We start from the raw sequence: 12,344 nt of genomic DNA, 5'->3' as shown, positions 1-12,344 counted from the left end.
CTGAATCAGATGACCTAAACCTGTTGCAATAAGCAATAAATAAATTAATTGCATGATAAATTAAAATGAAGTCGATGATTTTGTTTTTCTCTTTCTACCAAAAACTGGATGAGAAACGTTTTCAGTCTGCTGCTTTGGTCTCCATTTTCTAAAGGACACGTTTGTTTACAGGGACTTCATAATTCATCTTATTTGTTGTTTAATTTATTTTGGATGTTTAAAATGTCTCCCAGCTCCATTGATAAATATTAATTGGAATTTAAAGTTTAATGCCATTTGCATTATACAAATTGTTTCAAAACAACAATATTATTGTTTATCGCAATAACTTCTGGAACAATTTATTGTCCATCAAATTGTCATCATGACAGGCCTTAATGGACCGGTACCGGCCTCAGCGGAGCTGGAGGTGCGCCGCAGCAAAGAACGTAGGACCGAACCTAACTGGACCCTGGATGAGTCGGACAGAACCACGATAAATCAAACATGGCTCCCGTGTCTACTTTAATTCAAAGAACCAAATGAATTCACGAACATGACGACTTGATTTATTAAAGTCACTGCACCGATTAAATCAGTTTATGTTGAATGTTTGAAACCTGAATCTAAAGTGTTTTGGAAATAAACAGGAACTGAAGGTCTGGGGCTAAATATATTTTAACAGGCATTAAAGTGATGATTTCAGCCTCATAAACTGCTGATTTATGAAGCGAAGTCACAGAAGCTGCAGACAAGGGAAGGAAATGATGAAACCACTTCCCTAAAGCTGCGTTCTGCAGGCACGCAGCCCAGTTCGGCCGCGCTCGGCTCGGTTCGGCTTCCTCCACCGTCTCACAACAACAAAAGCCGCAGACTAGCAGCGTGCAGGCTCCGCCCCCTTCTGCTCAAACTCCGTGATCCCAGCTACCGTAAAGCCCAGAGCAGAGACGCAGCTGTTTTCAGGGGGAGTGTCGCTCCGCTGCGGCATGCGCGCCACCACGGAGGGGTGGAGCGGGGCGGGGGGCGTCAGTGATGTAATGCTGGATTAAAGGGCAAGTCCGCCCAAATTTAACCACATCCAGTTGTTTACAGCACATCTGATCAGCACCTTATGGAGCCACTTTCACCCGCAGGTCGCTTCTACTGAGCCTCATGCAGAGCAGGCGCCTCTGGGTCCGTCTGGCCCAGTTTAACCGTTTACCCGCCTCTGGGTCCGTCCGGCCCGGTTTAACCGTTTAACCGCCTTTGGGTCCGTCCGGCCCGGTTTATCACCCAGGCTCAGTTTAACTGCCTCAGGCAGAACAAGCATCATGAATCATTTTAAAATTTATCCACAAAATTTCAAAACACATTTTCTCCATTCAATAAACCAATGAATAAACATTTCAGGCTCATTTTGTGCAGCACGGAAAGTAAATACATAAAGAATCAAATTATTAAATTTAAATTATTTAATTTAAATTTAAATCTAACAATAAATTGTTAGATTAAACAGTTTTCCAGGTTAAATGTAACATTAGACATCAGGTCATCTCTGAGTCCATTTCAGAACCGGGGATCCGAACACAGACTGGAACCAGAACCATTTTTATGGTAAATCTGCAGGAGGCCAAACTTTTAGATGGAAAATCAAATGATGGAGGAAACAGGAACATTTGGTTTGCTTCCATCAGGAAGTCAACAACTCACACCTTATTAAAAACTCATGTCAGCAACAAAGCCGAGGCCTAACGTTGCTAAATTTGGATTAAAAAGAAGCAAACAAAAAACCTTTGGGTTTTCCTGAATAAACAGGAGTTTTCCCAACCAACTAAGGACCTGAATCAGCAGGTTTGATACATGAGCTCAACAAATCCAGCCACTCATGGGAGATAATTTAAACTACATAATGGTTCATATGAAATATACATTATAATTTTTCAGAGGGTTTTTTTGGGTCATTATCTTTAAGCCATAATTATCAAACTGGCAAGAGCTTGAGGCTTGAAATATTCTACTCTGTGTGTGATAGATTTGTATAACATCTGAGTTTAAGTGACATTATTTAGATTTTTATAGCTGAACCTGTAGTTAATCTACGTGTGGTTGACGATGTGTGGCCCATGGAGCTCATTTCTCGGGTATTTTTCTAGTAAAAAACAGGCAGGAAGTCTGACATTTGGGAATTACTGCTGTTATTCTCTGAAAGCCAAAATGGCGTCACAGCCCAGGCAGCACATGTGGGCGGGAAAATGTCGCTGCGCCTCTACTCGGCTCTTTTCGGCCATCGTCGGAAAACATGCGGAGCAGCAGTAGCAGCGAGCGACGTGGAGCGCGCAGCCGCCGGAGGAGCACCGCGACCTGGGAAAGATTTCACCCAGTCTGCGGTCAGGGTGTCGGCGCGGGGAGCGGGCTGGAGGGTCGGGAACAGAAGAATGAGAGAGGCCTCTAAGCGGAGGGGCCGAAAACATGAACGGGGCCGTTTACATTTCGTTTTTCCAGGGCCAGCTGGAGTCCGTGCTGGAGCAGGTCGTTCAGCTCGCCGTCCAGGAAATCAGCAAGTCGGTGGGCTCCAGCCTGAACGCCCTGCTGCTAGAGACGGCCGCCAAGGAGCAGGAAAACCGCCGGCTCCGCCTGCAGCTGCAGACCCGTGAAGGCCGGGGCTCGACCTCCCCGGAGGACGGAGGCTCCGCGGCGGGCGGTAGGAGCGGCAAGACGGGCGACGAGCGGGGGGACGGCGGCAGGACAAAGCCCGAGCCACGCGGCGCCGGAGCGCGGGGCGGAGAACCCGCAGCGCCCGTGACGGCTGTGGACACCCGCCGCCTGGAGCAGCGCGGACGGGTCGTAGGTGAGCTGCACACACACACACGCACACACACACGCACGCACACACACACGTAAACAAACGGCCGTGGGGGATCCCTCCGAGCCGGAGAGGCGTTGCGTAAGCGGGGTGAGATGTGTAAACAAGCTGCAGACTCACGGAGGCCTGCGGGAGGTGGGACCCGCATCCCCGGCCTCTCCTGACTCCCGGACCAGAACGAAGCGGTGCTGAGGGCGGGCAGCGGAGGGCGGGCAGCGGAGAGCGCCCACCCGCCGCGCCGCTGCACGCAAAGCTGCTTACAGGGAGGATGTGGCCTAGTTTCCAGAAGCTGTGTGGATTCCCGGGACGGAACCGGTTCTGGAGGGAAGACGGAACCAGGCGGGTTAAAAATAAACAGCAGGGCCTCCGACCCCCCACACCCACCCAGCCGCCTGCGTGGAGGTCATAAACATGAGCCACAGTCCGGTTTGACAGGTCTCCCTTCAAGGGTGGAGTGTGTGGGGGAAGGGGGTCATCAGGACAAAGAGCCAACACATTGCGGTTAGGAGGGAGGGGAGGGCAGGAGCTCCTGGTCCGGGATGGAGGGCCAGAGGTCAGAGCTGGAGGTCACTGCAGCTGGCTGCTACCTGGAGCAGAGGCACAGTGGACAGAGCAGCGGGACGGGCCTCTAGAGGAGGGACCAGCGCAGGTAAAACAGGAAGGAGCTGCTGTAAACAAACATGGCAGAACCAATCAGATCTTTGGAAAACATAAACAACTGTTTGATGGTTTGGTTGACTTTATTTTCTTAAAACAACAAAAGAATTTGTTTCATATTCATTTTGATGCTATAAATGTCGTCCAGTATCAGAACTTACCCAGAACCGACCTTTTAACAGAAGTCTGAATGACTCAATTCCAACTTTTTGACCCCAAATAAATCCGACCTGTTCCACTTCCAGATGCGTCTGAATGCTTATGTCGCATTTTATCCAAAATCCGTCATAATTCTGCAGCAGCAGAAGCCAGACGGTAAATATGGACGTAAAGAAAGGCTGAAAATGTCTGCTGACGATCTGGTGACCATGCTGTCGCTGTCCACGACTTTAAAATACATCCAGAGACGCCGGCGGCCATCTTTACTGCCGTAAACGGAGCCCTGCGGCGGCCATCTTTACTGCCGTAAGCGGAGCGCTGCGGCGGCCATTTTTACTGCCGTAAACGGAGCGCTGCGGCGGCCATTTTTACTGCCGTAAACGGAGCGCTGCTCAGGAATGACTGGGTTTAATGAATGAATATGTCCAAAAAAAAAGTCGTATTTCAGCATTGAATCGTAAACTGAGGATCATTTTACGGTGCTGCTCTTTGAACATGGCGTAGTGACTGCAGATGGGGAGTCTGTTTGAAATGTTCTTCTTGTGTCTAATTTAACACGGCGTCCCTCAGGGCCGTGTTCTCGGCCCGCTTTTACTTAAAAATGATGCTCTTCTTAAATCTGGTTCTGTTTTATTCTGACTGCTGATTCCTTCAAACCAAGACGATCTGGAGCTTCATTCATCTGAGCTGGAACCAGAGACGGTCTGTGGTGAGGAATGGAGATCTAGCGCCTCCCGCTGGTCGAGTTTGCAGCTTTTTTTCCTCTGGAATAATTCAGAGTGGAACCAGTCCGTGTAAATAGAACAAAAAAAGAGAGAACCAGAACCAGTTTTATGTAGAATAAGTGAAAACCGGGTCGATAAGGAGAATCAGAGAAATATGACAGAACCTCCAGACGGTTCTGGTTTTGGTTCTGTTGTCCAAGTTCCTGATGTTCCTGCTGACAGAACCGAACCAACCCGTCCTGATCAGAGATGTTCGTCCTGTTAAAAATCAACCCGGTCCGGTTCAGACCTGGCCCATGTCACTCTGAACCGGGCCTGCATCAGAATCTTCTTGTTTTCGTCCTGCTTCGGGTCGGAACCGTGACTCTGTGATGTTTTCCAAGCAGCGACGGATTAACGGTCAAACAGCAGAAAGCTGCTCTGGGGTCAGACAGAACCTCTGGAACCAGAACCGGGCCGGTCCGGTCCGATTGTTTATTAGAATAGAAACAACTTTTATTGTCTCACAACGGGGAACCGCAGCAACGACAAAAAGTTCTTAAAACGTTAAAACAAAATAATAAAAACAAGATTAACGACAGGAATAACATTCTGTACAGGAACATCGGACCCGAGTCGGGTCGTCCGGCTGCCGGGAACGATGCTGCAGGCGGTTTGATCCAGAGTCAGCAGCTTCCCGTTCCTCCCAGTGTTTCCAGAAGGAGACGAACTGGGAAAAGGAAACCTGCTGGACTGGATGAGAGAGAAACCAGACTTTCAGGAAACTGGGAGAACTGGGAGGAACGAAGCTGGGATTAGGAATTAATCTGAGGATATGCTGCCAGGAGAAAGATATGCAGAGGGTGACATCAGGGCTATGATGGGCGGATGGATGAAGAGCCCAGCTGTGCAGTTCTGTTGGGTCCAGAGTCCGACCCGAGGTTCTGATCCGGTAAACTGTCGAGTCCAGCTTCCTTCTGCCACTGGACACTGAACCCAGTCTGCATATGGGTGTATGAATGTGAGTGTGATTCGAGTGTAAAACGCTTCATAAGTTCATTTAATCGCCTGGAGCTTCATGAAGAACCTTAAAGCTTCAGACTTTCAAAATAAAACTCCTGAGGAAGCTTCAACCTGTCTCAGTGTCACACACACACACACACACCTACACACACACACACACACTCACTCACTCCCCTCCATGGAGAACCGGGCCAGCACCATGGCCGCTGCTGCCAGATTGGAGGACGGGCGGCCTCATCGGCCAATCAGGTGCAGCCATAGGTGTGGGGAGGCGGGGCTTACCGCCAACAAACAGGGTGATGTAATGAGGTCACTGCAGTGACACACTCTGGTCAGATGACACGGTGACCTAAAATCTGTTTGTTGCCATGGAGATAGAGGGCGAAGACGAGGAGGGGGGTCAGATTAGAAGGCTGGTTCTGGTTCTGGTTCTGGTTCTGGTTCTGAAGGTGGCCGGACTGGAACCTCTAATGGTGCTGGGAAGAAATCAGAAATAACCTGTTAAAAGCTGCCGAACAGAACAGGAACAGAACCAGAACCCTCTCTGCTGGAGCCGGGTCAGAAGAACGGATCAGAACCTGAACGCATTGCAGAACCTTCAGTGAATTCACCCATCATAGTTCCCACAGAGAACTGGAAACATTTACGATTCAGTTCAAAAGACTCGTCTCTGAACAGATTCCCGACTCGACTCTGGATTCTATTTGGACCGTTTCTCTGTCCGCCATGATTATTTCTCTTCCATCAGCTGGCTCTGCTTCAAGATGAGCAGCAGCGCCCTCTGCTGGATGGAGGCCAAACTGACAGAAAAGCTAAATGGACTTCAATCGAAGGGAACAGATTTTAATCTAATAAACTGTTTTTGACCATTAATGTGTTAGCAGCGCTGCTAGCATCACTGTGCTCCAGGACTCCAGGGATTGGTGTGAGTCCTGAGGGGCGGGGCTTGTTGCCAGGCTCTGTGTGGTGTGGGGGCTGTAGTTCTGAGGTTCTGACCCGTCTGGTCTCCGTCCTGCAGACCAGCTGAAGTCCGTCATGGAGCAGGTCCTGGCCTTCGCGCTGCGTGAGCTCACCAAGATCGTGGAGGCGTCGTTCGACGACCTGCTGCTGGAGATCACCAAGATGGAGGCGGAGCAGCAGCAGCTGGAGGACAAGCTAGGGCGGAGCTCCGAGCGGGGGGGCGGGGACAAGCCCCGAGGGGGCGGGGCCGGGGGCAGGAGGCGGGGCTCCGTCAACGACTCGGTGTCGCCCAGCGGGTCCGAAGACACCCGGGAGGAACCGGCCGAGGAGCCCAAAGAGACGGCGCCGGCAGACGGTGAGTGATCTGCTCCTATTGGTCCACTGGTTCTGTTTGGTTCTGATCGGGTCTGTAAATCCAAACATGAATCCCCCCCTCGCCCCCACAGACCCAGAGCCCCCCCCGGCTCCCCCTGCCCCCCAGGACTGGGTTCCCATCCTGGACAAGGTGTTCGGTCAGAAGTGGTGCAGTGACGTCTGGCCCATGAAAGCTCAAGGTGGAGACGGTCGCCGCGGTGACAGGCCGGGTCCCAGTGATGGGGGGGGTCACCATGGCGACCTCGTCTCCTCCACCTCGGTGATCCTGCAGCCCTCGCCCTCGTCCCCCCAGCAGGACCCCCGCTGGACGCCCCTGGAGGACATGGAGGTGTTTTCTCCCGACGACGACGAAGCAGCCGACAGTCAGAGCAGCGCCGCCACTGCGACCCCGCCCGCACCGGGGCCCACACCCACCCCAGGGCCCCCTCTCAGCCCGTCAGGTGAGGAAAACAAACGCACCTCAACCACACTGAACAAACTGGCTACATTTATTTAATTAATTAAATGAAAAACATTTACTGATGTGATGAAAGAAACAGGAAAAGCCTCACAGGAAGTCATATTCAGGGTTTCAGTATAGTTTAGCATATTATCAGCCTGGCGGGTTACCAGTCTTTACATGTGCCCCCACCAGGCTTAGCATTGCTTATTTATTGAAGTTTTCTTTAAAACGTTTGCATTTTTTAAGACTTTATAGTAGGTGTTCAGATATTAATCTTCTAATATTACAATTACACATAATTATCAAGTGATATTTTCAAATTTCCTGTCAACTTTAAACATTTTTTAACTCAAAAACCAACGAGCCGCTGGATGAATGGCTGCTGAGCGCCAACCACCGGGGCTAGCACGTTTCCCGACCTTCCATATTTACACATTTTAAAGTTATCATTTAAATTTTAATGTCATATTTAAAAGAATAAAATGTCATATCAAAAATTAAAATAATGAAAATAACAAAAATATGTAAAAAATATTAAGGTAGTTTATAAATTTAAAATGTTATAAATCATAATTTAAATTAAAACAATTTTGTGCAAAAACTTATTTCAGTGGAATAAGAAAAGATATTTTTTAAAAATACAGTTTTTTCTTTTTTGAATAATCTTTTAATAAATGACCATAAAAACTTCTTTAATAAAACTGTAAATAAAGGAAATTATATTATTTTAAATAAAAACCACCTTATTGATCCAAAGGAAACGATGTTTAGTGTCTGTCGCCCTCTGGTGGCCGATGGATGTTCAACGACGTATTCTGTGACCTCTGACCCCTCAGGCCGCCGCTCCTCTGCCTCCATGCTTCATCGCCTCCTCACGCTGCCGTCTCAGCTGCTGGACGAAGACGATGAAGACGCCGCCGCCAAGGAGACGCTCATCGCCCTGGCAACCAACGGCAGCAGCGACCAGCGGGACGACACGGAGCCGACGGTCCGGGGAGAGGAGGACGAGGAAGAGGAGGAGGAAGAGGAGGAGGGGGACAAAGGGAGGAAGGTGAGGAAGAGAAGAAGCTTCTGGTTCTGGTCGGGTGACGCTGTCTTTCTCACTCTCTCTCTCTCTCGTTTGGCAGAAGAAGCGGCGGCGCGTTTGGTCGGAGTGCGAGGAGTGCGGCCGGCGGTTCAGCCGCATGTCGCTGCTGAAGGCGCACCGCCAGACGCACGCCGCCGGCGACTCGGCCGCCGCCGACACGTCGTCGTCGCCGCCGCCGGCCGGCGCCGCCTCGCCGCTGCGCTGCTCCGAATGCGGCAAGAGGTTCTCGTCCAACACCCGGCTGCACAGCCACGTCCGGACCCAGCACCCCGACCAGTCCTGAGGCTTTTACTCTGAAAGGCAGCAGGAAGTGGGATCAGTGAGGCCCGTTTACCTCGGAACCAGAGCAAAGTTCTGGTCGTGGAAACCGGATCCGCCTGATTCTGCAGCCAGAAGGAACTTTTTATGAACCTTTTAAAGCAGAAGAATTTAACTAAGGGAACCAGAACCAGAGGTCCAGACCCGGGCCGTCCGGTACTGAGCTGCAGCTCCGTCAGGACCACAGAACGGTTAGTTTGCCTCCGTTTTTACCAGAATTTCTCTTTCTGACGAAGTAAGAAAGTAAAACGAGGTTCTGAGAACTTCCCGACCGGAACCGGAACCAGAACCAGAACCAGAACCACTTGGACTTTGGGTTTTACAGGAAACCAGAGAGGATCTCTGATGTGCAAGACTCAGAACTTTAATTCATTTAGAGATCATCTTGTTGAATTTCTCAGAATCGGAACCAACCGGACCCGGAGAACCGAGGCGCTCTTCTTCTTCTCCTCCTCCTCCTCGGTGTGTAAATTAGTCCTCCAGGTGGACAGGAAGTGACCTCACGCTCTGAGGCTTCCCGCCGCCTGACGCTTTGTTTGGCTCCTCTTGTCGGATCAGAACCGGGCTTTCTAAGTGCCACCGGACTCTTCCTGGTTATTTTCCTGACTCCTGCTCTACTTCCTGTCGGCCATGTTGCTTCAGATGTTTACAGAGGAGCCGGTCGGTCCGCGGCGGCATCACATCGTCACTGCCAGCAAGATGTAAAGTCACAACGAGCCGCTTGCTTTTCCCTCCCTGCTGAGCGGAAAGGGCTGAAAATAAAACGTCAGAGTATTAAAATATATGAAATTATAACATAACACTAAACTTTGTTCCTACACAAAGTAATGGGACAAATGAATTAAAAGTTCTAGCACTTAAATTAGATGGATGATCAGAAAAGCTCTTACTGTTTTATATTACCAAGATTTATGCTTAAAATTAAACATTTTATATATAAAAAAAATGATGCAAAAAACTATTCAACCATTTTAAGATGCAATAAAATATGAAAATGTAATAAATGATATTAAAACAATTAAATTCAATATTGGATGTTTTTAAAAAGAAAATTTTAATTATTAAAGAATAAAGATCAGAAAGAAAATCCCTGAAATTTGCACTTTTACTTTGAAAGTGAATTGGAATAAAAATGATTGATTTTAGTTCTTTTAAATGTTGAAATGACAGACATTGAGCTTCATATTAATTTATTGCTTTTATTCGAGTTTTTGCCGTGGCACAAAAATCATGAATATTTTACATTTGACTATAATCTTTTTAAAAAATTCAGATTTTGTTTATGGATGCAGAAAATGGCCTGTTGCTATGAGCGTGACTCATTTATCCTGGAATGATTTTCCTGCCTAAAATCACAGATTTTAGTAGTTTTTATCTCAGAGGATCAGCTGACAGATTGATCTCACGGTTCTCGGTTCTTCTCGTAAACACCGACTCTGTTTTTATCCTTTCGTTTCTCGCCTCGTGATGAAGCTCCTGGTTTCTAATCGAAGATGAAGGTCAGGATCTGCAGAGTGTTTTCGGTTTGGTCTCTGCCAACCCGGCGTGTAAAAACATAATGAATAAAAAACCTTGTTGGGGTCGATTTTACCGTTTATTTACCTGTTTTTGCTTTGCTGACATCCGAACTTCTGCGAACGCCGCGTGTTCGGTTGGACCGACTCGTTTGCACTCTCAGCCTCCACCGTGTTCACATACCTCATTTTTTACAAGTGTTTCTGTGTCCAAACAGACCCGATTACCTCAGATGTACAGCGCTGATATTTGGCTACGTTGAAGTGGATTTTCTTGGAGTTTTTTAAGGCAAATCGTTTGTTGTTTCTGTTTGGATGCGTGTCAGAAAATCACACAAGAACCTGAAGCTGTTTGGTAAAAAACAAACATTTAAATGTTAGAATCTGAGCGAATACAAATATGTATTCATTTGCTCTTGGTAGAGATTTATTGACAGAATTCGACCAAATAGATTTTTAAATCTGAAGTAAAATTAGTAGAAATGTATGGAAGCCTTTAACTGCCAGAACCTGGACATAACTCCAGATATGAATCTTGTCTCCTTCTCAATCCCAGCAGGTTTTGCTGTTTTACTGTCGCAACATTGACTTAAAGAAAATATTTAGATTTTTATCAGATATAAATCTATAACGAGGTTTTTAAATCATGTTAAAGCAAAAGTTTTCTTGTTTCAACGTGTTTTGCATGTTGTTAAAACAAACGTTCTGTTTCAAATTTATCAGTTTTAGTCTTGAGGGAACAAAGATTTACATTCCACAAAATTAATAACTATTAATCTAATCTGCATAGCAACATTTATTTCTAAGGAAAGCAACGTTCTTGTGATTAATTGTAATTTTTAATTTATAGGCTGATTTACTTTTTAAATATTTTAAATGAAATTATTTTAGTTGCGCTCACCTTTATAAATAAACTTAAATATCACAAAGATTTTTCATGTGATTTTGGGAATTAAAATAACGAAATTAAAATGTTAAACATTTTAATTTGGGAAAAGAAGAGAATTATGCAAAATGCTCCCAAAAATATGAAATAAGTTGATAATTTTGACTTTAAATGAGAATAAATGAAAGGTTTCCTGGTGCGTTTCTATTACCGAGCAGCTTCAGGTCAGTGTTCTGATCCGGTTTCGGAGGAGAACTGGAACCAGGTGAGCGTTACCTGGAGGTTACCTGGAGGTTACCTGGAGGTTACCTGGAGGTTACCTGGAGTCCTCCCACAGCCGCTGTGATCATGTGACCTCTTGAACCAATCACTGCTCCTCCTGTCATGTTTACAAAGCCATGAGAGAGAAATGCACCCGTGTGGAAATTACAGCATCGGCGCGATCTGTTGTCTGGATTGTCTTAATATTAAAATATTCCCAATGTAAACCAACATTTAGGAACATTTTAACATAAACGTTGATTGATCTGATGTAATATTTCAGAGATAAAGCAATAATTTAAGTATTGGAACGATTCAGCCAGATTTAAAGTTTCCCCAGGTGAGCTGATTTCCAGCGGGTGCGCGTCTCTCCGTCCGACGTTTCTAAAGGAGGCTGGGCGCCGTGACGTCGGGTTCGTGTCGTCCTCTGAGGCGCATCCAGACGCCGTGAAAGTGTACACATATATCTGAGCTGTTTGTGTTGTTTTATTTGAAGAGAAAACCATGTTACTGTTGAGCCTCCGGCAGCGAGCGCGGAGGCGGCTGAAAAGGTCAGCTGAGCAGGAGCGGACAGACGGACGGACTCTGGGGCTCCTCAGGGAACGACTCTCGGTCCTCCTGATGTTCGATGCAGGTGTGGGGGTGAAAGGGACGTTTTAAATATCTTTCATTTGATTTTTTTTACAGAACTATCTGTTTTTATTAATGCAGCCAAACGTGACTGATGTTCATATTCTTATGGATTTCCTCGTTGTTTTTGTACTTCAGACATCTTGTTTCTACTTCCTGTATGATGTCGATGAGAAAGTTCATCTCTGTGTTTGTTTGGATTTGATGCAATACTTTTATAAAATATAGCGTGTTTTTTGTAATTCTGATGAACCGATGTAAACGTTTCTTCAGTCTGAACATGAGTGATGAAGAGCATGGAGCCTTCAGCCTTCATCAGAAGAAATGCAGACCAATCATCAGTTTGTTTTAATTCATGCTCTGTGTCTGTTATTTAACTGATGATGTGATGACGATGAAGGCCACGGTGGAGGTGTTTTTGTTTCGTTTCTAATATTTCTGACCTGTTTTAGTCGATGAGACCGGGTACTTTTAATGTAAAAATCTAAATAAATGTTCCCAACCACA

General features: G+C 46.8%; 1 protein-coding gene and 1 long non-coding RNA gene across 2 annotated transcripts; both read left to right on the top strand.

Annotated features, from left to right (window-relative positions):
* Positions 1–1,461: 1,461 nt before the first annotated feature.
* On the top strand, positions 1,462–9,413 carry LOC103153103 (zinc finger protein 837). The gene is made up of 5 exons (XM_007573900.2): positions 1,462–2,806; positions 6,383–6,679; positions 6,771–7,139; positions 7,978–8,192; positions 8,269–9,413. The coding sequence occupies exons 1-5, from the start codon at positions 2,428–2,430 to the stop codon at positions 8,509–8,511; spliced, it is 1,503 nt and encodes a 500-aa protein (XP_007573962.1). The 5' UTR covers positions 1,462–2,427; the 3' UTR covers positions 8,512–9,413.
* A 1,731-nt stretch (positions 9,414–11,144) lies between these two features.
* Positions 11,145–12,344, top strand: LOC107833178 (uncharacterized). Its single transcript, XR_001658892.1, has 2 exons — positions 11,145–11,217; positions 11,251–12,344. It is a non-coding gene; the product is annotated as an uncharacterized LOC107833178 (long non-coding RNA).

This window comes from Poecilia formosa, unplaced genomic scaffold (genome assembly GCF_000485575.1).
Source record: "Poecilia formosa unplaced genomic scaffold, Poecilia_formosa-5.1.2 Scaffold339, whole genome shotgun sequence".
NCBI classification, from domain to species: Eukaryota; Metazoa; Chordata; class Actinopteri; order Cyprinodontiformes; family Poeciliidae; genus Poecilia; species Poecilia formosa.
The sequence above is the reverse complement of the archived record's forward strand: the minus strand, read 5'-3'. Positions and strand labels throughout refer to the sequence as shown.